Source organism: Cervus canadensis, chromosome 7, assembly GCF_019320065.1.
Source record: "Cervus canadensis isolate Bull #8, Minnesota chromosome 7, ASM1932006v1, whole genome shotgun sequence".
Classification (NCBI taxonomy): domain Eukaryota; kingdom Metazoa; phylum Chordata; class Mammalia; order Artiodactyla; family Cervidae; genus Cervus; species Cervus canadensis.
Window position 1 is genome coordinate 29,114,468 of NC_057392.1, and position 25,701 is coordinate 29,140,168.

Genomic DNA, 25,701 nt, shown 5'->3' on the forward strand with positions numbered 1-25,701 from the left:
ATGTGACGTGTGGCTGGTGAAACTGACCTTTGAGTTACATTTCATTTTATGATTTATATTTAAGGGGCTACTGGCCACTGTTTTGAACTTCACAGTCGTCAGCCTGGCAGGAAAACATCCCAGGCAAAGAGAACAGGGTGGGCACGGATGTGAAACCCCTTGATGGACCCAAAGGTTGTGCGTGAAGCAACACGATACGGCTGGCAGCTAACAGAGGTGGCCGGGGCAGGGGGTGGGCCCACGCGGGCTCAGCACGCACAGGAGCAGACGTGGAGGTGAGAGGGGCTAGGAAAAGCCTTGCGTGCTCCAGTCAGATCTGGGCTGGTCACCAAGGATGGAAGAAGTGCTGGGTCAGGCAGCTTTCTCTGGAGAAACAGAACCAACGGGCCATGTAGACACCGCTGATCCTCGACTCACGACGGTTCAACTTATAAGTTACCTGCTTCACGACGGGGCAAACGTGATGCACAGTCAGTAGACACTTACTCTGAAGGTGGGCCTTTCTCGGGGCGAGAGATGTGAAGCACGGCCCTCTCTCTAACCATACGCAGGGCAGACACAGCCCCGAGACCACAAGGGTGAACCACCCACGCTCTGACAACCATCTGCACCCACACTCTGCTCGGTTTTTCCATTCCAGTATGGTGTTTCAGAAATTCCGTAAGATGGTCAATCCTTTATGATAAACTAGGCCTTGAAGACTCTTGAGAGTCCCTTGGACTGCAAGGAGATCCAACCAGTCCATCCTAAAGGAGATCAGTTCTGGGTGTTCATTGGAAGGACTGATGTTGAAGCTGAAACTCCAATACTTTGGCCACCTGATGTGAAGAACTGACTTATTGGAAAAGCCCCTGACGCTGGGAAAGATTGAAGGCAGGAGGAGAAGGGGACGGCAGAGGATGAGATGGTTGGATGGCATCACCGATTCAATGGACATGAGTTTGAGTAAACTCCGGGAGTTGGTGATGGACACGGAGGCCTGGCGTGCTGCGGTTCATGGGGTCACAGAGAGTCAGACACGACTGAGTGACTGAACTGCCTGCCTGCCTGAGGCCTTGTGTTAGAGGGTCCTGCCCACCGGCAGACTAATGTGCGTGCTCTGGGCACACGTGGGGGGCTGGGCTGAGCGGGGATGTGTGGGAGGCTGGGCGTGTTAGGTGCACTTTCAACTGATATTTTCAACTGATGATGGATTTATCAGGATGTCATCCCATTATAAACTGAGAAAGATGTGTGCATATAAAGAGATTTATTTTTAAGCAACTGGCTCACATGATGATGGAAGTCAGAGGTTCAAAATCTACAGGCTGGACCAGCATGCTGGAGACCCAGAAAAGGGCTGATATTGCAGCTGATATTCCCAGATATTACAGGTCAAGTCCACAGGCCTCTGCTGCACAAATCCCCCTTGTTCACGGGGAGAGGGTCTTCTGCTCCAGTCCGGGCCTTCAGCTGATTGGGTGAGGCCCACCGCAGCACGGAAAACAATCTGCTTACTGGAATTCCATGGGTATAAGTATGACTCTCATCCAGTAAATCCCCTCACAGAAACATTCAGAATAATGTCTGACCATGTATCTGGGCACTGCAGTCCAGCCAAGTTGACACACAAAAGTAACCATCACATCCACCATAGTTTCTGAGCAGGATTATCAGCAGAACTGTCTCTGTCAAGAGTCAGTGGGGAAGTTAGGGAGGGATAAGTTGGAGAAGGGGGCTCCAGGAGGCAGGAATATCAAATGACAGGCGGTTTCAAGAACCAGGCAAGAAACAAGGGCTTCCCCCAAAGAAGTGACGATGGTCAATGAGTCATTTTAATTTGTATGTACTCAAAGGAAGTCTGAATGGGTTCTGTGACTTGACAAAACCACACACACACACCCTTTATGAGAAGCTAGCATTTCCTCCCAGGAGTCCAACACAAAACAACGGGAAGGAAGCTTTCTGCATAGCAGAAAGGGACAGAAGTGATGCAGCAGAAAGATACAGGGCGTGCGGCATTTGCCGCCTCCGAGGAGTCCTACTACACTGACTCTGGGTCACCTTCACCCACTTCAAACTCTTTCCAACCCAGAGCCTCTCTAGGAGATAAATAAACCACAGCATAGATGTGGCAGAGTTGGTTAGCTGCCTCCCAAGACCCACGCTTCCCTCCACCCTTAGCAACAAGCTGCTAGCTAAAACCCTCCAGGCCAAGCCTTTTTTCAGCCCCCATGGCTGTGGCCAGGCTCAGTGGGGAAATACCCCTCAGCCTTCTCTGTTCAAAGGGAACCTCTGCTCTGGCTGGCTTGAGCCTGAGATCAAGAGACTTAGGTTCAAAGAATGAGTGGACCTGCAATGAAAGGGAAGCAGCGTGGTTCTCTGGGACTTTCAGGCAGATGCTTTCATTAGAAGGGGCATCCCTTCCTTCCCCTTCGGTCCTGAAACACAGAATGTGACAGTTGGAGCTATCTGGACCATGAAGGGACTTTTGAGAATAGGACTTACGTGCTAAGATTGAGCAATAAGGATGAGGCTGGATCTCAGATGACCCTGGACTCACAGCATCAGTCGAGATTGCCTCATTCAGGTCTTTTTTCAGGTGGGAGAAAAAAAGAGGATTCTTGTGTGTTTTGGCCACTGTTTTTCAGTCCTCTGTTACTTGCAGCAAAATGCAGTTTCCATTTGATAGAGCATGAGGCCATTATTTTGTGCATAAGGCAACTTAAATTTCAGAATTGTAGGCTGTAGAGGTTAATCTAGGTATTTTCTTACAGGCTTGGGGTGGAGATGGGGACAGACTGAAGAGGAACCGATATAAACTAATATAGTACACTTAATTTCCTTCCAATAACCGCCCTCAAGAGAGCCCACTACAGATGCCTGCAGCTTCCTTGCTTGAGGGCCCAGGCCAGTATGAAAACACCTCCCAGTAGTCTCTGTATCAAGAGAACTGGTTTCAGCCTGAGATCAAGAGACCTAAATTCAAAGAAATGAGAGAATCTTGGGAGATACACCATGATTTTTAGAAATAAAAGAGGCCTGGTGCCATCTCTGCAATATGGCGCTTTGCCAAGAGGCTGAGGAAGACACTTGAGACCAGTAATGAATCGATGAACACGTGGTATTTTTGGTTTTTACTTCCATTTAATACATCTTTGAAGTGAGGCTTCCTAAGTCAGCCGATCACCAGCTTGAAAGTGAAAGTGTTAGTTGCTCAGTCATGTCTGACTCTTTGCGACCCCGTGGACTGTAGCCTGCCAGGCTCCTCGGTCCACGGGATTCTCCAGGCGAGAAGTCTGGAGTGGGCTGCCATTCCCTTCTCCCGGGGATCTTCCCGACCCAAGGATCAAACCTGGGTCTCCTGCATTGCAGGCAGATTCTTTATCACATGAGTCCCCCGGGAAGCCCCAGATCACTTCCTTAGTTGAAACAAAGAAGCACTCTTTACTCTATGAGAATGCATGTTCCCAAGGGCCTAAGTAAGTTCCAAATGGGAAAATGAATAAATAAGCTAATGAATAAATGATTAAACTAACAAATAAAGGCACTCAAAGACAGGAAAGGGGAGAGAGCTGGAGGGAGGCTGACCACGGGCAGAGGCTGCAGAAGTCGGAGGAAGAACAGCTGGGAGCCCGCCAGAAGGTCCCTCAGAAGAGACCCAGCGGGTGTGGCCTCCCACCAACCCCCGTGAAAGGCAGCGATCAAGCCAGGGAGGGTCAGGAAGGGACAGAGGGGCTTCCCTGGAGGGTCTGGGGTTCAGACTCCACACGCTCACTGCCTGGGGAACTCATGAGTTCCATCCCTGGTCAGGGAACTAAGATTCTGCATGCCTCGGGGTGCAACTGTAAAACAAGAATTCACTATGAAAAAGTAAATACTGATAAATTTAAAAATTTCTTTAGAAAGGACAGAAAAAAATCTCAGACTCAGGCAGCTATCTGAGAAACCCCATTTCCACCTAGAAGCACCAAAAGCTGGGCATGCTTTCGTTATTTGGAATCCTAACACGTGAGCCTGCTGGGTGGCAAGCTGGGAACACACCTCCACGGCTCTGAGTGCTGTGACTTCGGGGGCCCTGAGAACGGAGGCTGAGTCTGAAACTACTACTGTCTCCATCTGGCTGATGACTCAAACCACAACTTACCTCCTTGGCAGGGCTGCCAGATTTAGCAAATAAAAACACCGAACTTCCAGGTCCACTTGAATTTCAGGTAAACAATCTGTTTCAGTGAAGTGCGTCCCAAGTAACGCATCGGACAGAATGATGCTTAAAAAACCAACAGTGTTCCCGGGCGGCGCACCAAAAAAAAAAAGAAAAAAAAAAAAAACCAACAGTGATTTGAAATTCAGACTGAACTGGGTGTCCTGTGTTCTTTCTGCTGACGTTACCTTTAGGGCTTAAACTTCACCAGGACCTTCCACCACGCATAAAAGGAAACTCGCCTGTGGCCCAGACGCCTCACCATCTCCTCCTTGCTGTGACAGGGTGGTTCCTTCACACACGTTTCAAGAAGCTCCCGCTATGTGATGAGCCCCAAGCTGGGATTCAGCCGCACCACCAGGCCCAAAGCAGAGCATCCCAAGCCATGGGGGTGTTTCTAAGCAGAAGGACTTGAACATCCAAAGACCGTAAACCTCGAAACCTTATCAGTCATCTACTTCTCAGCGTGAATAAGTCCATCAGAGTCTTTGACGGGAAGTCTTCCTAGAAGGGAAGTGTGGACATGAGGTCTTACCAGGAGGGGTGAGGAAGGAGAGAGGAAAGGAGCAGAGCAGAGTGGGCAGGGGGCATCCCCAGGTGAGGAAAGGTAAGTCAAAATGCTCTGGAGGAACGCTACCATTGGCTGGGGACCAAATCCCGTTGCCTGGCAACATAAAAGGCCTACTCACGTTGACAAAACTGGTAACAATAATACTCTGCTATCCATCAACTGAGAAGCCAGTCACCCTGCTGCTCCCTCCCAGGGAAGGCCCATGATTTACAAGAGGGGGCAGAGAAGAGAGAACAGAAAAAGAGAAACGTTCAAGGAGACTCGTGGTTTCAGATTCGGCGCAGATCTCCACCCCCGCTGGTCTGCGGTGACAAACCACAGCCGTCACCTTCGAGCAGCACTTACGGGAAGGAGGCAGGCCTCAGTGAAAGGCCACTAAAGGGAAAGGGACAGTCCCCGAGAAGTCCCCCCAACCGACCAGGCGTTGGGGGACAGCGCTCTGGGATCACAGCTGGCCACCAGCCCTGAGCCTGGCTTCCCGCTGCCCTGACAGGCAGGAAAGAGTCAAACGCAGGTAGAGACAGCCCTCGAACCGTGGGAGAGAAAACCTCAGATCAGCCCCCGCCCTCCCAGCCATCAGCCAGGGGAGGACATCCAACCATCAGAGGCCCAGCCATCCCAGCAGGACGGGCGACGGCTCCAAGGGGGGTGGAGGGGGTGGACCCTTCCCAAGGGAGGCTGGAGACCCGCTGCCCATCAGCGGTCTTCATCCTGGGTCAGGGGGGCCGCCCCTCCTCCCCCCGCCCCCCAGGACCCCATCGCGACACGAGAGTCGAGGTTTCCCAAACACAGCTGCTCCTTCCCCGGAATCACCCACCAGGACTGCAAGGCAGGACCCAGTCCTGCGGGCCCGGGAAGGTCAACAGCACCCCCCCTGCCTGCTGTAAATCACCAACCCCATCACCCAGCCCTCAGCCCGGGCGACGCCGTTCCCAGGACCCGGCCCGCAGCCACCCCGTGGGAATGTGATCAAGGACGTCAGTGACCCAGACCTCCTCACCCGGGCCCCGGGGAGCGCTGCCCACCCCAGGCAGACGCGGGCTCAGCAGAAACACAAGCGACAGGGACCCAGGGAGGCAGGACGGAAGGACACTGGGGTCCCGGCGGGGGAGGGAGTTTCAAAGGGCCCGATGGTTGGCAAGAGCCCCCCAGTTACCCCAGGGCAGCAAGTACGGCCCTGCGCATCAATCACTTCTCGTACCTGCTCCCCCAGGACATGCCAGGCTGTGCTCAGGCCTGCCAACCATCCCTAAATGCTGTCGAAGCATCAGCAGTGGCCTGCCGCCAGGAGGAGGGAGACGGGGCTTCAAATCTCAGCTCCTCTCCACGGGGCCTGTGGTCCGGGCGCTCTCCCTTACCTCCCAGAGCCTCAGTCCCTGTCTCCTCTGCTGCCTGGCAAACCTGTGTGGCCCTGATGGGTTCATGCCCATAAGGGACCCACTCCTGTAGGCCTGGGAGCCCCGTAGATCCTAATAAACAGGGACTACGGGGGCCCTTTGATTCACCCAACTCCTCTAAGCCTGTTTCCTCCTCTGGAAAATGTTTTTTAAATGTGCTACCTGGAGCTTGTGCAGCACTTGAGAAAGGGCCTAGGGTACAAAGAGCCTTGCAACTCTCCTTCCCCTCCTCCCACTGTCCTTGACCTCTGACCACACACCGTCCTCCAGGTAAGTGTCCCCTCCCAGCTGCTGACGCCCAGCCCCCATCATCCAACCATCTCATCCTCTGTCGTCCCCTTCTCCTCCCGCCTTCAATCTTTCCCTGCATCAGGGTCTTTTCAAATGAGTCAGTTCTTTGAATCAGGTGGCCAAAGTACTGGAGTTTCAGCTTCAGCATCAGTCCTTCCAATGAATATTCAGGACTGATTTCCTTTAGGATGGAATGGTTGGATCTCCTTGCTGTCCAAAGGACTCTCAAGAGTCTTCTCCAACACCACAGTTCAAAAGCATCAATTCTGCTTAGCTTTCTTTATAGCCCAACTCTCACATCCATACATGACTACTGGAAAAACCATAGCCTTGACTAGGCGGACCTTTGTTGGCAAAGTGATGTCTCTGTTTTTTAATATGCTGTCTAGGTTGGTCAAAACTTTCCTTCCAAGGAGTAAGTGTCTTTTAATTTCATGGCTACAGTCATCATCTGCAGTGATTTTGGAGCCCAAAAAAATAAAGTCAGCCACTGTTTCCCCATCTATTTGCCATGAAGTGATGGGACCAAATGCCATGATCTTAGTTTTCTGAATGTTGAGCTTTAAGCCAACTTTTTCACTCTCCTCTTTCAGTTTCATCAAGAGGCTCTTTAGTTCTTCTTCACTTTCTGCCATAAAGGTGGTATCATCTGCATATCTGAGGTTATTGATATTTCTCCTGGCAATCTTGATTCCAGCTTGTGCTTCATCTGCCTGGCATTTCTCATGATGTACTCTGCATGTAAGTTAAATAAGCAGGGTGACAATATACAGCCTTGACGTACTCCTTTCCTGATTTGGAACCAGTCTGTTGTTCCATGTCCAGTTCTAACTGTTGCTTCCTGACAGGCATACAGGTTTCTTAAGAGGTAATTCTCCACTTAAGGAAGATCTTCTGCAAACAAAACCAATGTCCAGATTTCCCAAAAAAGAAGACTACAGTAGGGATTAACATGGGAATTCAGGGTACTTGACTGGTTTCCTCTCATTGAAAACATGATTTCCCTGCCGTTCAAGGTCCCCAGCACTTGCCCGTCCCTTTGGGCTTGGAGGGCTTTCTATCAGGAATAGAGAGCTACCCTCTTATTGTCCTCTGCCAGATTTCATCTTCACAAGCAACTGAGTTCTTACCTGCTCTGCCTGGAGTCACCCTTCTATCTACATCTTCCACGTCCCCACCAACCAGCAGAGGACTATTTCCTCTCCTACCCATGGGCATTTTGGGGGTGGCAGTGGTGGTTTGGTTTTGTTTTTTAATGTAGCAGATTCACCTTAGAAAGGTATTATTTGATGGAAAAATACATCTGGGGAAATAACTTACATTCCTTTTCTTTCATCCAACGCTTTAACATGAACTAACTTATAATCATTGTGTGAAACTGCAAGAATGGCCGTAATCCTTTGCAGGTGCTGTGCGGATGGAGTTTATCTTTTTTCCCCCACCTCTTGCCTTTGGACTGGCCATGTGACTTACTCTAACAGGACATTAACAAATGTGATGCAAGCGGAGGCCTGAAAAGGGGTTACCCTTTCTGCTCCTGGGGTCGCAAAGAGTCAGACACTACTGAGCAACTTTCACCCACACTCACTCACTTTCTGTTCCTAGAATCCCAGCACCATATGAAGAAGCTTACACCAGCCTGTTGGATGAGTTGCCTGTAGGCCAGCCACCCAATACCTCAGCTGACACCCAGCCAACTCCGTGGCAGATAAAGCCATCCCAGGGGCCTCCCCGATGGTCCAGTGGTTAAGCATCTGCCTTGCAATGCAAGGGACACTGGTTCGATCCCCGGTCCAGGAAGATCCCACATGCTACAGAGCAAGTAAGCCCGTGTGCCGCAGCTACTGAGCCTGGGTTCCAGAGCCCCAGAGCCCGAGAGTCTGTCCTCCACAACAAAAGAAGCCGTGGCAATGAGCAGCTCTCACAGTGCAAAGAGCAGCAGCCACCACTGGCCACAACCAGAGAAAGCCAGCCTGCAGCAAAACCCAGCACAGCCAAAAAATAAAATACATAAATCTCTTACAGAACAACCAACCCCCAGCTAACCCATCAACTGACTGTATACTCATGAGATCAGCCAAAACCTGAGATCAGAAAACTGCCCAGCAAAACCATCAGCTAAATAAACGTATAAAGCCATTGAGTTTAGTTTGTTTCACAGCAAAAGCTAACTGATACACAATTCCATTTTTCTTTTTTTTGGCCACGCTGTGTAGCATGCAGGGTCTTAGTTCCACAACCGGGAGTGAACCCAAGCCACCTCCACTGGCAGCTGGGAATCTTAACCAGTGGACCAGGGAAGTCCCTACAGCTCCATTTTAGAGATGAAGACACTGAGGCTCAAACATTAGGCAGACTGCCCAGGTCCCACAGCTATTACATGGTAAGCTGGGATTCAAAGCCAGGCAGTCTGGCTCAGAGGCCAAGCTCTACCGGCTGTCCTATAGTTAAGTCACCTAAGCTTCAAACATTCCCCTCCCACTGCTTCTCCAAAGGAGGTTAAAGGGCTGGCCGTGGCCCCATAAATACAAAACGGGCAACTGTCAGCCCTGAATGACCCTCACTATTTTGCATTTATTCTGCACTTCAGAGTTTCAAAGTCTCCTGACACACTCTAACCGTTTTAAAAATAACAAAGGCGGCCAGAAGGTTTACGATCACAGGACTGGATCTGACTCATGATAGGAAAATGAGTTGAATGACTAACACAATGTGGTCTACACATGCAGTGGAAATATTATTCAGCCTTAAAAAAGGAATGAAATTCCAACACAGCCTTCATGGATAAACCTTGAAGACATGATGCTTAAGTGAAAAACGCCAGTCACAAAAGGACAAACTCTATACAAGTCTACTTTCATGGGGTACTTGGAGGAGTCAAGATCACAGACAGAAAAAGCAGAATGGTGCTTGCCAAAGGCTGGGGAAAGGGCAGAGTGGGGAGTTATTATTATGAAGTACAGGGTCACAACTTGGGAAAATGATAAAGTTCTAAAGACGGACGGCGGTGAGGCTGCCCAACAGTAAGAATCTACTTAATGTTATTGAATTGTACACTTGGAAATAGTTAAAATGGTAAAACCTATGCTAAATGCAGTTTACCATCATTTTTCAAGAAGGAAAACTATAACAAGGGCTGGGACGGGCAGTGACAATATGATAGGCTTGGAGCCACTGTTAGACTATTTAGATCCCAAGGAGCAGAGGAAGCAGGAAACTGTCATTCAGGGCTGAGTCACAGGGCTCCACCCACCGTCAGAAGGTCCCAGTCACACACTGAAGGCTAGACAGGCTGGCAGATATGTCAAAGCCACCTTAAAGACAAGCTCTGGCTCACAGACAAAAACCCTCAAATAAATCAAAGTCTGTTTCCTGCCCCCGCTCAACCCAGGGGAAAAAAAAAAGTGTCCCGCCTCCTCTTAGCAGAACCCAGATTAGGTTATCAAGATCACAGGACTGGATCTGACTCATGGTAGGAAAATGAGTTGACATCAGGAACAATAAAGTCAGTGCAAATTACTGATGAACAGACACAATTTCTGATGGCCCAACAACCACAGATCTTTGTAAACTCTTTTTGGAAAACCAAGCTGTATAAGTCTTTCCCTTTATAAATCTCCGTTGTTCCCGAGACTATAGATGGATGGATATGTGCATTCCAGACATCATAAAACCAAACCATAGTATTATCTTTTTTTTATTTTCAAGAAAAATTGTGTGTGTGTGTTAGTCACTCAGTGGTGTCTGACTCTTTGCGACCCCATGGACTGTAGCTCACCATGGTCCTCTGTCCATGGGATTCTCCAGCCAAGAAAAAGGACATATATAAATATTAACAGAAGGTAAGGGGACTTATTTTCTTCTGAATTTTCTAAAAACATTTTTTAATGAAGCCTAAGGTCACATGGGGGCTCCCCTTGGTGGCTCAGTGGTAAAGAACCCGCCTGCCAATGCAGGAGATGCGGGTTTGACCACTGGGTCAGGAAGATCCTCTAGAGTAAGAAATGGAAACCCACTCCAGTATTCTTGCCTGGGAAATCCCATGGACAGAGGAGCCTGGTGGGCTACAGTCCATGGGTTTGCAAAAGAGTCAGACACAACCTAGTGACTAAACAACAATAACAAGGTCATGCAGGGATTCCGTCATCAAATACTATCTCATTTAAGTCCTAAGAGGGGCTTCCCTGGTAGCTCAGCTGGTAGAGAATCTGCCTGCAATGTGGGAGACCTGGGTTCGATCCCTGGGTTGGGAAGATCCCCTGGAGAAGGGAATGGCTACCCACTCCAGTATTCTGGCCTGAAGAATTCCATGGACTGTATAGTCCATGGGGTCGGGAAGATCCCCTGGAGAAGGGAATGGCTACCCACTCCAGTATTCTGGCCTGAAGAATTCCATGGACTGTATAGTCCATGGGGTCACAAAGAGTTAGACACGACTGAGCGACTTTCACTTCACAAAGTCCTAAGGTCACCTCCTACCTCTCAGGGTCCACGACCATCACTATTTCACTGTTTTCAGATCACTGTTCCCACAGCGATGAGGATGCTGAGGCTCTGAGAGCACAGTGCCTTATAATGCACACTTGGCGGAGATGCTCTGAGGGCATTTCTGACACCATCGCTGCTACACACAGTCAGAGGGGCTTGTAAACACATACAGGAAGGGGTGGAGGTAAGAGCAGAGGGAGAGAACCGGAAGCCCCAGCTCGCCGCAGCTAGAGGCAGGCCCACCCCCTTCGCCACCAGGAAGGTCTGAGGACTCGGACGCACTGACAGACCCAGCCACCTGGCCAAGCCCAGATGGCCCACCGTCTGCAGAAAGGAAAAAAGGGACATCAGCGCCCAGCCTCGGCCTTCGAGGGCCCTGTCAGCTCCTCGGCCGGAGACCAACAAGGTCCCTGGAGGCTGAGGTGCAGGGGTCACTTTGAGCCTTCTCTGCCCTTCTTCCTGCCCACTTGTAAGGAGGAAGGAATTTGTGGGAGGGTGGTTTGCAGGCATAAAGCTGGGCAGGATTCCCTCGACATTCATCTTGGGCTCTGCCAGCTGATGGAGCGCGCCCAGCCCCAGCGTCTGTACCGTGTGATGAGGCCTGACGACTCCGCGGCTTGCCCACGGGACTCAGTCATTGCATAACCATTGCGCTCACTGGCAATGAGAGCAAAGAGATGAGAGGGAAACGCAAAGCCAGGATTCACGACTGCCCAGCAGGAGTGCCCGCCCAACCCAGCTCCCCCCATCTTCTTCCATCTAAGAGGACTGGGGTGCAAAGAAAAGAGAGTGGTGTGAAATCTATTCCAGATGTGTCAAAGCCAACTGGGGACTCACCCAGCAAACCAGATTTGAATCAACCCAACCCAGATGGAGCCGGATTTGCCAGTCTGCTCACCTGGCCACAGGGCAGGGGAGAAGCTGCAAGGAACGCAACAATCAAAAGGGAAAGCTTGGCATGCCAAGGGAGGGCTGGGAGGAACATCTGGTCAACCTCTCATTCACTTACTGGTTCATTTGCTCATGTCCTCATGACTTGAACACCTTCTGTATGCTGGCCCTGCAGACATGGAAATGACCCAAGCAGATCAAATTCTCTAAGTCTGGAAATCAGTGGGGTTTCACTACCATAAACAAGTAAACGGTAAGAGGTCACAGGCTGAGAACCGCTATGGAGAAAAGGCCTATCAAGGAACGGGGGTTGGGGTGATGGAGATGGTGGGCTGGCAGCTGTCATTCCAATGTGAACCCAGGAAGGCCTCGTTGATAAAAAGAAAAGAAAGGGAAGTTGCTCAGTCATCCCCAACTCTTTGCGACCCCATGGACTATAGCCTACCAGGCTCCTCTGTCCATGGGATTCTCCAGGCAAGAGTACTGGAGTGGGTTGCCATTTACTTCTCCAGGGGATCTTCCCAACCCAGGGATCGAACCCAGGTCTCCCACATTGCAGGCAGACACTTTACCCTCTGAGCCACCATAAAGTGTCATCTGAACAGAAACCTTAAGGAGATGGGATGGACCAGGCAAATCCTGCAATTAAGACAACACACAGAGGGACCCACAAGTTCAAAGACCCTGAGGCGGGATCAGGTTTGGCATCAGCTCAGTCAAAGGAGGTCACCGCCCGTCAGCCAGGGCTGGTAACCTGAAGGGCCCACCTCCAGAGGCCCCTAAACACAGAGGTCCCTTCAGCAGTTCTGCTCCCAAATCTCAGCGCTGGGGACCCAGTGGGGAAACTCCCAGTGGGGACGTCACTACTAAGGCTCCAAGGGGACGCCTTCACAGGCCCCTGCAAAGTCCCCCGACAGCACGGGGACCTCTGTGGCCTCAAAAGGCCCAAGGATTCAAGTGATGAAGACTTTCAGAAGAGATTTCGTGCCCTCCTCAGGACTGACCCAATGTTTACAGTATCAGAAACCTCTCCTCCAATCAAACCAGAACCTTTCACACTACGAGGTCAAGACCACTACCACCCTGGGCTAGGGTGGGTGAGACACGGCCCCCAACAGGGGTCACCCTGAAGGCTGTGACAAAGGGCACCCTGGAGGGGGGATGCCTCAGCGGGGGGGCTTCTGGGGACTGGTGAGCACCTTCTGGAGAAGGACTTCTTCTCCCTGGAAAGCTGCAGGCCCGGGTGGAGCACAGAGGGAGGAGGAGAGCGGTGTGGCTGAGACGCAGGCCAAGGTGCCCAGGCCCTGTGACGTCACACAGCCCAGAGCAGCAGGCCAGGGAAGGGCGGGTTTCAGGCCGCCGCTCTGTTTAGGAGCCGAGGCAGTGTCTGCGTCAGGTTCTGAGCAGAAAGCTCAGCTCAGGGTGTGGAGCTGCAAAACCCAAGTCAGCAGCGAGGATCCTGGCAGGACCACCAAACATCAAAGGGATCCCTGATGAGATGTCTGAGGGGTGTCCGGAGCAGGGCCAGGGAGAGGAATGCCCCAGTCCTGGCCCCGGATCCTCCATGGCTCCAATCTTAACGCATCCCTGGGGCTCCCCTTTGCCCGCTGCCTCCCCACCTCCGGGCCCAACAACATGCGGTGCCCATGCAGAGGGAGCTCGCAGTGGAACCCGCCCTCACTGAGCGTCGGCTTGTAGGCAGGGACTCGGGGAGGCAGCATCTTCCGTCAGCAGACGCACGGCAGGGACAAGACCTCAGTATGGACCAACTCCTGAGCCCACGTGTGCCCCGGCGGTGAGCTGGCCCTCTCTGCCATGTGTCGGGAGCTCTCTTCCCCTGTTCCCAGGGCCTCGACCTGACCCCGGGAGGTCCTCACACCACTGACGACCCACGGAAGACACCCTCTGAAGCCGGCAACCCCAGCAGCCGCCCCCCTTTCTGATCTCAGGTCCTCTGTTGCCTATCTATGCTCTCGGGACGAGGAACCAACGTTTCAAGAGAGGGAAGCGGTCAGTTCCTCCTGAACCTAGAAGGAGAATTCGAGGGAAGGCGTGTTCTTCCTGGGGCTGACACTAGGGAGACAGAGGATAAGCCGGATGTTCTAATCACAGCCTCCCGTCCACACGAGTGGGCCTGGCCGTCTGGGAAGTGGACCAGGTACCAACGCCAGCAGCAAGGCACTACCCAGCAGTGACCAGTGACCCTGCTCAGTCGTGTCTGGCTCTTTGCGATCCCATGGACTATAGCCTACCAGGCTCCTCTGTCCATGGGATTTTCCAGGCAAGAGTACTGCAGTAGGTAGCCTTTCCCTTCTCCAGGGGATCAGGATCGAACCCAGGTCTCCCGCATTGCAGGCAGATTCTTTACCATCTGAGCCACCAGTGAAAGTGAAGTCTGCTCAGTCGTGTCCAACTTTTTGCGACCCCATGGACTGTAGCCTACCAGGCTCCTCCATCCATGGGATTTTCCAGGCAAGAGTGCTGGAGTGGCTTGCCGTTTCCTTCTCCAGAGGATCTTCCCAACCGAGGAATCGAACCCGGGTCTCCCACATTGTAGGCAGACGCTTTATCATCTAAGCCACCAGGGAAGTAATTACATACTGTTGTAAGCTCAATCATGTCTGACTCTTTGATACTGGAGTGGGTAGCCCATCCCTTCTCCAGGGGATCTTCCCAAGCCAGGAATCGAACCAGGGTCTCCTGCATTGCAGGCGGATTCTTTACCAGCTGAGCTATCAGGGAAGCCACCCGTGGGGCATCCAAACGCCAGCACCGACATGGCAGTGCCAGCACTGAGAGCTGGAATGAAGGGAGGCTGTGGGGTGGGAAAACAAGGCACCAACTCCAGACGCGCCTCCTGCTGAAGGCACGGCTCTCCTGCGCCCCGACCTTCAGCAGGGGGGCCTGGAGGTCAGAGGTGCTCACGGCGCCGTGCAGGGCGGCGGGCAGGCCAGGCACACTTACCTGCCTCGCCACCCTCCGAGCCTCCCAGTAGGGCTTCGAGTCTTCCACGGCCTTGCCGATCTTCTTCACCAGCTCATCCAGCTTCACCGTCGCTTCGACCAGGACAGAGCGGAACTTCTGACGGATGTCCTGCGGACAGGAAATTGAGGACAGAGTTCAGGCTTAAGGAGCCTGCGGAAATCCACTTGACCTCCCCAGAAGCATCCAGAAGGGCCTCCACTCAACCATGAAGCCTGTGCGTACAAGCCCGTGTCTACAACAACGGCCCCCGCGAGAACCTGGCGTGACACTGCAACGTCCCAGCACCTGCGCCGGCTGGTATGGCAGCCCCCAGCCGCACGTGGCTACTGAGCACTTGACCCTGGCTAGTGAGACTGACAGAAGGAGCTTTTCACTTATTCCATTTTATTTAGATATGCGGAAGCAATCAACAAGGCCATGACTACCGTATCAGACAGCGCGGGTTAGACCGCAAAGCTCCATCCAGAGGAAGACGTCTAACCTGGTCATCCCTGGCAGTTTCAGTCCATGATGATGGCAGTATTCGTCACACGCCCGTGATGTCCCCAGTCCTGTGACACGGTCAACACTCAACAGCGTGTGCCAATTTCCGACAGGCCAGGCCCTGTGCTCCGCCCTGGGCTCGGTCCCTGCCTTTAGGACGCCTCCAGTCCGGTGGGTGAGAGGGGGTCACCTACAGCCCACCCCCGGAGAGTGTGTGAGGATGGGACCAGCACAGCTGCCATGGGGCCCAGGACCCAGAGCCTCAGCAGGCCAGGTAAGGGGCGGTGGGAGATGCACCCTTAGAGGGGGACTCATGGGGAGCTCCCAGGGTGCCATCTGCACAGAGGCCTGAAGCATGGATGGGCACTAGGGGAGGAGGGGAACACCCAGTCTGGGGCAGCAGCAGAGCCACAGCCACAGAGGAGGGGCGGGATCGGGCTGGCATCTTCCAGAAACTGCAGGAAGCTGGACGTCTGGAATGTGGGGAATGGCTAGAGATAAGGGCGGCCACCCCCTCCGGAGACTCCACGAGCCATGCGGGCCTGGACAGGCGTCTGGGAGAGGGGAATGGAGAAGGGGGTGGGCGGCGCCAGGCTTCACTGCATCGTGAAAGTCAGGAAACCAGGTCCACGGATGCCATGAGGAGAAGAATCACAAAGACAGTCTGGTTCCAGCTCTAGGAGGACACTGGGAGGGTCAGTCGGGGCCTCAGAGACCTGGTCCCCTCCATCCATCCTCCCCCAGGGAGCTGGCCTGGCATGGCCGCAGCCTGGGGAGTCTGCATGCATCGGGGGGGGGGGGGCGGGGGGGGGCGACGTGGGTGCTGGGGGAGGAGGAACAGCACATGACCAGCAGCCGTGGGGGGCACCAGGAGCAGCCGGCCACCCCCCCGCCCCCCACTGGTACACACATGTGCGCCACTGGCTGCAAAGGGGCTGCCTCACTATCTGAAAACTGCTTCTAAGCAGAAGATTATATGGACCTCGTGGGTGAATGGGATAGCTCACGGGAGGTCAGGAAGGCCCCGATCACGCCTAACTTGCTCTTCCCCCATCATTTCATGCCGTGGGCTTTCTAGGCAGGTTTGAAACATATGAACGTGGCCTCTGTCTTACACGGGAGCGTCTCAGCCCCTGAGCACCCACCTCCTGTATCCTTGGTCCCTCCCCCCAGTCCTGTATCCTCATCAGCAGCAGCTGCTCCGCCTTCCCCCTGCCCTGGCCAGGTCTGCAGTCACGTGCTTCAGCTACAGCTGCTGAGGACAGAACAAGCTAGACTTGTCCTCCAGAGGACACGCCGCGCACGCGCGTGCGGGCCGCCCGGGGACAAGCAAAGCCCTGCTGAGCTGCTGTCGGGCTTGACTTGCAGTCCGTGGGAGGCAACGTGTTGGCTGCAGCTCCAGGCTTTCAGCAGAGAGATGGATCTAAACCGGGTTAAACCTCTTTCTGCGAGCTCTGATCGAGTCACTTCTTTATGCATAGTTTTTACTACCTATAAAATGGTTCTTTTCCATCTCATAGGGAGGGCTGTTAGCTCTTAGGAGGGCAACACCTAGATCGGGCAACACGGCACCCCATTCCTACCTGGCAACCAGGGGCTAGAAGTAGAGGAGAAGACATCCCTTAGAGACGGTCCTTTCCGATTTGCCCGGAGCTATTCCTGGCACCAGTGACTATAAAAGCTGGGTGCCTAACAGCTAGCTCCTGGGCACACAGTTGGTACTCAATAAATGCACACAATTTTTGCCCCCCTGGCATAAAAAGAGACTCATGATTCTACAAGGGGGTGGCTCTGAGGGGCAGCTGACCCAAGGGAGGAAAACCCACTTCGCAGATGCGCCCACATGCACAACTGCATCTCTAGGCCACAGACGGGAAAACCGGGGCCCAAATCAGTTGGCACGTGACCGGGGGCGGGTCACACCACCACTCTACGTCCTCTCTGGGACGTGAGAATCGGGCCCCAAACCAGGAGCCCATGGACCCACAGGCTTCATGCCCTTGGCTATATGCTATATACTAAATGGAAAATTAACATAATTTATCCATTTCAGGAAAACTCATATATTTTAATTTAGATTCCAAATTCCTCATAAAAAAAAAAAAAAACAATTTTTTTTTTTTTAATCAGATGATCAGGCAACACTGGGCCCCCGTTCCTACCTAGTAGCCACTGGTAAAAGTGGAGAAGACACCCCTTAGAGATGGTCCTTTCTGGCCCCACGCCCTGTGCCTGAGCCACGCCCAGCCCGCTTCACCCACTGACCTCCCCTACCCAGCCCTCGGAGACTTCCGATTTGCCCAGAGCTACGCCTGGCACCAACGACTATGATGTAAGCCACCTACCCGCGTGAGGGGGCATGCAGGGAACAGATGGCCAGTCTCCCATGGGACAGACACGGATGCTTTTATCCATCCGTGTATGCAGTCACTAGCAACCTTACCAGCTAGGTGCTTCGGCTGCTCTCTCTTTTTAACTGAAGGACAGTTGACTTTCAGGGTTGTGCCAGCTTCAGGTATATAGCACAGAGATCGAGTCGTACCCACTTCTCTCTTCCTCCCAGATCCTTCTCCAGCCTAGGTTACTGCAAAGTACTGAGAACAGTCCCCCGAGTGCCATGGGTGTGCTCCACACTGGACGAGTGTGGCCAGGAGCCTGCCCAGGGAGCCTGCCCATGCTCACAAAGCTGGGAGATGGATGGCAGAGCTAAGACTTCACTTTAGACGTCCTCAAGTGGTAAATAAGGAAGCACCACGTAGTGTGTTAAGTACTAAAGACCTTGGTCTACACTCCACAGCAGACACACACACCCAGGATGGCCACACCCAGAGAGAGAGAGTCATCCCAGCCAGGACGTGGAGAGAGGGGGATCTCACCAGAGAGAGAAGGGGGCATGGCAGCTGAAGGGACAGCAGAGCCAAGGGCGGCAGGTGGGAGGGCCGGTGGGAGGAAGGCCACGGGAGCTGCTCCCAGGCTCTGACCTCGATCCTAAGTGCATTGGGAGACAGGGTAGGTTTTCGAGGGAGCCTCCGTTTACCTCCCAAGCGCGTGCTGTCAGTAATGCCTGAACACCGCTCTGCCTCTTCCCTGGGGGTCCCGTGGTTAAGAATCCACACTTACATCGCAGAGGGGAAATGTGCGATCCCTGACCCCACGGACTGTAAGACCAATAAATAAATAAATGGATACGCACAAAAAAAGAGTTTTGTTTTTGTTTTTGTTTTTAAAAAAAAAAAAAGAAAAGTAAACCTCGGGACTGTGAACACAACTTTCTGGGCCGCAACAATGTACACGCTGAAGGCTGATTGCAACCTGGTCCTGCCTGGAAAAAGGGGGGCTGGGCAGAGGAGGAAGGAGACTGAAGCCTCCTCTTCCAGAGCAGCGTGGTGGGGTAAGAGCTGAAACTAAAATGTCAAGCAGCAGCCACACAAAGCCTGCTGTTTAAGAGTAACGGAAGTAAATACCTAAATAACCAGCTAAAATGTGTTAAACAGATCAATTAAATTGCCTCTGAGAGAGAGAAATACAGGGCTGGGGTGGGAGGATGGGATACTAGTTGGGAGGGGTTGTTTTGTCTTGTTTTTTGCCCTTTTTAAAAATTGCAGGAAATTATCACAGTGGATTTTTAAGCAGAAGCATCCGCAGATCAAACCTGGGTTGGGGTCCCCACATGAATCTGGTGAGCAGACTCAGGGACCACCAGCCTGGTCGAGCGCGTGACCGTCAAAGGCTGCTGAGTCCAAGAGATATCATTTGACATGAGCGTCTCCCTCCATCAAAGAGGCTGTGCTGCCAGGGATGATGACGCAGGGCTGGCTGGCAGCCAACCAACAACAACTATTCATCCAAGACATGTTAAACGCTCAACACAAAGCCAGCTTTCTCCCTGATAAAAGAGAGTGGGCCTAGTCCTTCCACCATTCCACAGAGGGGCATGGCTGTCCGAGTAATAATTCACCATAAAATCCTGAGGTGTGGGAGCCCACAAAACCAACATCTTCCCTGCCTACCCAACGTAACAGCTCTGATTTTATTGGACCTCACCCTGGTCTCAGAACTGATCCCACACCTGGCCATCAGTACGGGATACTCTGAGCTTCAGTGACTGTTAAGGAAGGTCATGGGACCCATTAGACCCAGAAAGATTTCATTCTGGGACTTTTCTGAAACTGTTAAAAGGAACTTTTTGCACTGAGATGGCTGAGAAGATGGAATAAAAGCTGGAGCAGATGGCAGTTGTCTTGGCACCATGAGGGGAGGGTCCACCAGAGGTAGGGAGGGAAGGAGTCCCAGTGACACTTTGAACTTTTGGACCTAGCAGTGCTTTATAGTCTAACCCTAAACTCCACTTCCCCAGAGCCAAATGGCACACACACAGATGCACACAACTGCCACCCCTGCTTTATGGTTTAAGCTAGTTGGAACTGGATTTGTGTCCTTTGCAACTGAACTAAGTCTCTTAAAAAAAAAATGCTGAAAAATACTGTATGCCTTAAGGTAGTCATACTAATGTATTCAGGGAGGGAAAAAGTCAATCACAGTCTATAAGGTAGCAAAGTTCTGTAACTAAATACAGGCAATTGCTGGAGGGCTTCTGTCCCTGACAGTAAAGCCATTCGTACAAGGAGCTTCTAGGGAACTTAATTCAACCTATTCTGTAGAATTTTTTTTTTTTTTCAATCCATCTTAAAGCCAGCTGGCTACAGCTGAACTTGTACTTTTTGCCTTATTTCCTAGTTTGAGAAAGCACTCCACCACGGTTCTCTGTCATCTACAATTACAAGCAATGTGTCTCCCAAGATCAGAGTTGGGGCTGCTTCCTGGGGTGTCCAGGGAGGAGAGCCAACTGTTTCCCTGTGCTAAGCGATCCATGGATAAGTTCAGAAGACATCTCAGGAGGATAAGCAGACCTTTCACCGGTCAAGAAAAATAAGCCACACTCCTGCCAAGGCTGTTTACTCACGGATTTTTTTTTAGATCAGCATCTGAAGGAGTTCTAAGCCATCCTTAGCTTGGAGGAGACCTCAGAGCTTCCAGTCTGAAAATGTGTCACGTCCATTAGGTGACTCAGACCAAGGGCAATTTATGCGAGCAAAGAACTGCTGAAGGTGGCACAGTCTCCCCGTGTGAATGTGTCAGCGTGTCAGAAACTCAGCCTTGGGTCAGACAAGAAACCGCGCCACACGAAGCCTGCACCAGGGCGCCTTGGAAGCAGCAGGCAGGGTGGTCACACCGGGGACAAGCCCTTTTTTCTGGCCAACCCAGCCACCTAAGCTTCAATGATCTCGCCTGGAAGCTGAGAAAGGCAGCCTCTCCCCGGCACAAAGGCATCCCCAGAACCTAGCGAGGTGAGGATGGGACGTCAGGTTTTAAAAATAACTGTCCTACAAACTTAAGACACCAAACTTCAAAAGGTCCCGAGTCACGCCACTTATAAATACACTGTTCTCTGCTTGCGGAAAGATATTGCAGGCATGCTCCAAGAGTCTCACAAAGACCCTGCAGGACAGCATGGCCAGGCTCAGCAAGAAGGCTGGTCCCCAGGCCTCAGATAAGAGACCTCGGCCCCGGGGAGGCAGGCTGGGCTGGCCCGAGGTCTCACACAGGGAGCGTCAGGCTACAGAGCATCAACAGATCCCATCCATCTTTCCCTCACCCGTGGTTCTCAAAGTTTGGTCCGGGGAACACGGGGGTGGGGCAGGGGTTCCCTGAGACCTTCTCTGGGACTCTGCACGGTCAAAATCATGTTCATAATCAAATTCAATTTAATTTACCTCTTCCACTTTCGTTCTCTCATGAGTGTTGAGTGGAGTTTTCCAGAGACTACTTGATACGTGACATCATGAGAATGAATGAATGCAGGAGCAGAAATGAGAATCCAGCTCTCCTGTTAAGCCCAACAGGAAAGAGACTTGCAAAAGGCATAAAATGACAGCTTTCTTTTCACAATTTTTTGGGGAGTTTTGGGAAAAGTTATTTTGATAAGATGTACATATAATAGGTTTATTACTGTCACTTTTAATGAATGGTTTTAAAAATAAAAATTCATGTAAAAATGAATACAGTTTTTTTAAATGGGTAATAGATTCTACCCAAAAAAACAGAATCTCTCTGAAATGCTCAGTGATCACAAGAGTATGAAAGGAACCCAGGGCCCAAAAGCACTAGGTCAGCAGGTGTCACCAAATCACACCCGCCCCACCCACACCCTGGGCTGCCCTGCAGAGACCCCGCCGGAGGGGAACATGGGTGTGTGTTCAGTAACAGCGAAGCAGCTATTCCTTCTCAGGCCTTCCGTTACCCCTTCTGATTTTCCCAAGGAGAAAGCCTGCATTTGGAACCACTATATGTCTTCACTGCCTCCTCAAATTTGCTAATCTCCCTTCTAAGAAAGGGGAGCTGGTCAGGCTCAGAGCGTTCCCTGGAGAAGGGAATCTGCTAAGAATTTGATAAGCAAACCGATAAAGTCACTGGAAACAGAAGAGCGCTGCTCTCAAAGTCAGCAAGCTGGGCTCATCCACGTGATTCTTCACTAAAAACCTTGCTTTAAACAAAGTTATTCCCCTCTGATGGCTGTTCACTTGCAGTCATTAAGTCTCACTTTCAAACAAAGGACAAATGTGAACCCAGGTGGGAAAAAAAAGCGTAGAATAAATACATACAGAACAAGAATAAAGCAGAAATTATGACAGAGGCAGAAGAACAAGAGATTTGGGATGTAAAGTCTCTTGTAGCAGGAACGTTCCAGAATTCCATGGTGCAAGGCACCATCAGACAGGCTCCAACTTCCCAACCAGTTCTAAGGTGACCGACATGTTTTTAATGTTACTAAAGATCCTGTTACTTCCCGCCCCCCACCCCTCCACTCTATTCTTTAAGTGCACTTGTGGCAGCTGCTAAAACACAAAGAAACCACTTTCCCGGGGCTTCGGTGAGAAGGATCAAGCACCCCCCAGCCTGTCTGCAGAGCTTTCTGCAGCACCGGAGATGCTCTGAGTCTGCGTGGGGCTCGACAGAGGCCACCAGCCACACGTGGCTAAATGAAAACTGGATGTGTGCCTCATGCGGCTGACTGGATACTGTACTAAACTGTCATTTTTAAAGTAGAACTCGAGTCACCCCATATGGCTGGTGGCTGCCATTCTGGACGGCACGGGTCCGGCTCCTCAACCCGGATTCCGCTCTGCGCTCCGCCTGCAGGGATCCGGCCACGCTCGCGGGTCCCCCTGCTGCCTGCCCTCCTTGCCTCTCCTGCCCCAGGGAGTGGCCATCACAGCCCTGGGGGACGGAAGGTCAGCCTGGACAATCTGATTTCAGCTCCAGGAATTTTGCAGCAGAGGCAGAAGCGGGAAGACTGTGCCTGGGGCAGAGCCAGGGTCTGGGGCACCAAGGCAAGAGGGCTGCGGAGCTGGGAGGGGGGGCAGAGACGGGGTGCGAGGGCAGGGGCCCCCAGGGAGCCAGGGTCAGCCCCACAGGGACCACAGCAGCCCCCGCCCAGCACCTCACAGGCGCGATCACCATCAGCAGGTTCCACCCAACCAGGGAGCCTGGGAAGACAGGGACAAAGGGGCCAGTAAGGAAGAAGCCAGAGGAGGGCAAGACGAGGACACGGAGGGGACCATGGAGAGGGAAGGGAAAGCAAACCAGAGGAGAGCAGGCAGCAGACAGAGGGCGCAGGAGATGACCTGGGGCCCTGACCCTGATTCTGCAGCCACCCAGCCAGACCCCTTAGCAACCCAGCCAAGGCTCCTCTGCGGGGGAGACCCCCAGCGTGGCGAGTCACTGTGCTGGGCCCACGGGTGCTGGGACGTTCGCAGCGCCTGCTCAAGGCTCTGCAATGCCCTTCCCTTCCCGGGGGTCCCCCACCCTTCCGCCTTTCAGAAACCCCATCTTTTATTTAAGCTGTTTGAGTGGCCTGGGGCAAAGTGGAGGGGATTCTAGCCCCAGCGCCAGGCCCAGGGGCAGGCCCCAGGCAGCTGACAAGGCCGACCCCCGCTTCCTCTTTCCACGGCAGCACACCAGCTGTCCGGGTTCTGCACCAGCAAGAACTTCCTCCCACCGAGAGAGGAGAAGAGGAAAGAAACGGTGCGGGTCAGCACGGTTTCCTGTACAAGCTGGCCTCCTCCGAGGTGTTCAAGCATCTGAAAGCTTTTTTTTAGGCCTAAGCGGAACCAAGTTCCTCCCAGGCAGGAAGGCTGTGCTCTAGAACTCTGACTCGAGGAAGTTTCCAAACAAGCAGGTGAGGACCACTCCCATCCCCAGGACACACACCGCCAGCACAGCGGCCCTGCCCTGGGACACGCAGCCTTGGCCAAAGTCAAGACGCCACTGCCATTTGGAGGCTGGGTTTAGACAGGTGGTAGGTCTGGGAATGCAGAAAAGGCTCTCTTTTAAACATTTTTGATTTAAAGTCGTTCAGACTTGGGGAAAATGAAGGTAAGATGCAGACATGATGGCCTTCAGCCTGAGATATTTCACTGTGTATTTCCTAAAAATGAGGACATTCTCTTACATATCCAAAGTATGATGATTACAATCAGAAACTTAAAACTGATACAACGCCACTAATCTGATCTGTGATTTTGTTCAAATTGCATCAACTGGCCCACCAACATCCTTTATAGTGAAAGTGGTCACTCAGCTGTGTCCACTCTTTGCAGCCCCATGGACTCTAGCCCGCCAGGCTCCTCTGTCCATGGAATTCTCCAGGCAAGAATGCTGGGGTGGGCTGTTGCTGTTCAGTCACTCAGTCGTGCCTTTGCGACCCCATGAACCACAGCACGCCAGGCTTCCCTGTCCATCACCAACTCCCGGAGCTTGCTCAAACTCATCTCCATTGAGTCGGTGATGCCATTCAACCCTCTCATCCTCTGTCGTCCCCTTCTCCTGCCTTCAATCTTTCCCAGCATCAGGGTCTTTACTAAGGAGTCAGTTCTTCTCATCAAGAGGCCAAAGTATTGGAGCTTCAGCATCAGTCCTTCCAATGAACACTCAGGGCTGATTTCCTTTAGGACTGACTGGTTTGATCTTGTAGTCCAAGGGACTCTTCTCCAACACCACGGTTCAAAAGCATCAATTCTTCGGTGCTCAGCCTTCTTTATGGTCCAACTCCACATCAGAGAAGTAGATGTTTTTCTGGAATTCTCTTGCTTTTTCTATGATCCAATGGATGTTGGCAATTTGATCTCTGGTTCCTCTGCCTTTTCTAAGTACAGCTCATATATCTGGAAGTTCTCGGTTCACGTACTGTTGAAGCCTAGCTTGGAGAATTTTGAGCATTACTTTGCTAGAGTGTGAAATGAGTGCAATTGTGCAGTAGTTTGAGCATTCTTTGGCATTGCGTTTCTTTGGCATTGGAATGAAAACTGACATTTTCCAGTCCTGTGGCCACTGCTGAGCTTTCCAAATTTGCTGGTATATTGAGTGCAGCACTTTCACAGCATCATCTTTTAGGATTTGAAATAGCTCAGCTGGAATTCCATCACCTCCACTAGCTTTGTTCATAGAAATGCTTCCTAAGGCCCACTTGACTTCACATTCAAGGATGTCTGGCTCTAGGTGAATGTGAGTGATCACACCATCGTGATTATCTGGGTCATTAAGATCTTTTTTGTATAGTTCATCTGTGTATTCTTGCCACCTCTTCTAATATCTTCTGCTTCTGTTAGGTCTGTACTGTTTCTGTCCTTTATTGTGCCCATCTTTGCATAAAATGTTCCCTTGGTGTCTCTGATTTTCTTGAAGCGATCTCTAGTCTTTCCCACTCTACCCACTGGAGTGGGTAGCCATTCCCTTCTCCAGGGGAATCTTCCTGACCCAGAGATCAAACCTGGGTCTCCTACATTGCAGGAAGACTCTTCACCATCTGAGCCAACATCTTTTATAGCAAAGGAAGAAAAGGTATTTTTCCCTGGTCCAGGATCCAGTCCAGGACTCACACAGGATCTAGTTGTCAAACTCTGTCTAGTCTCCTGAATCTGGAAGTGTTCAGGTTTTCACGGCCTTGATAGTTTTCAATAATATGAATCAGTTATTTTATAGAATGTCACTTTGGGAAAGACTCAGTTTCAAATCACTTTTGTTGACATTACACAGGCAGGAGCCACCAGAATGGAATCAAAGCAATGCAATAAAAAATATGTATGTTTAGGACCTCCCTGGCAATGCGGTGGACAAGAATCCGCCCACCAATAAAGGGGACATGGGTTCGATCCCTGGCCGGGGAAGGGCCCAAAGCCACCAGGCGAATAAGCCCATGCGCCACAACTACCGAGGCCGCAAGCTGCAGCTACGGAAGCCGTGGCCCTGGAGCCCGCACTTCCCCAAAAGAGAAGCCACCGCCGAGAAGCCTGCACACTGCGGAGGAGAGAAGCCACCGTTCCCGGCAACTGGAGGAAGCTGCAAGCAGCGAG

General features: G+C 51.9%; 1 protein-coding gene across 1 annotated transcript in view; it reads right to left on the minus strand.

Annotated features, from left to right (window-relative positions):
• Window positions 1–25,701, minus strand: part of SH3BP5 (SH3 domain binding protein 5) — a 76,710-nt gene that overhangs the window by 32,501 nt on the left and 18,508 nt on the right. Inside the window, exon 3 of the mRNA XM_043474759.1 lies at window positions 14,786–14,914. Within this exon, the coding sequence (XP_043330694.1) occupies window positions 14,786–14,914 (129 nt within the window). The remainder of the gene's footprint in view (window positions 1–14,785; window positions 14,915–25,701) is intronic.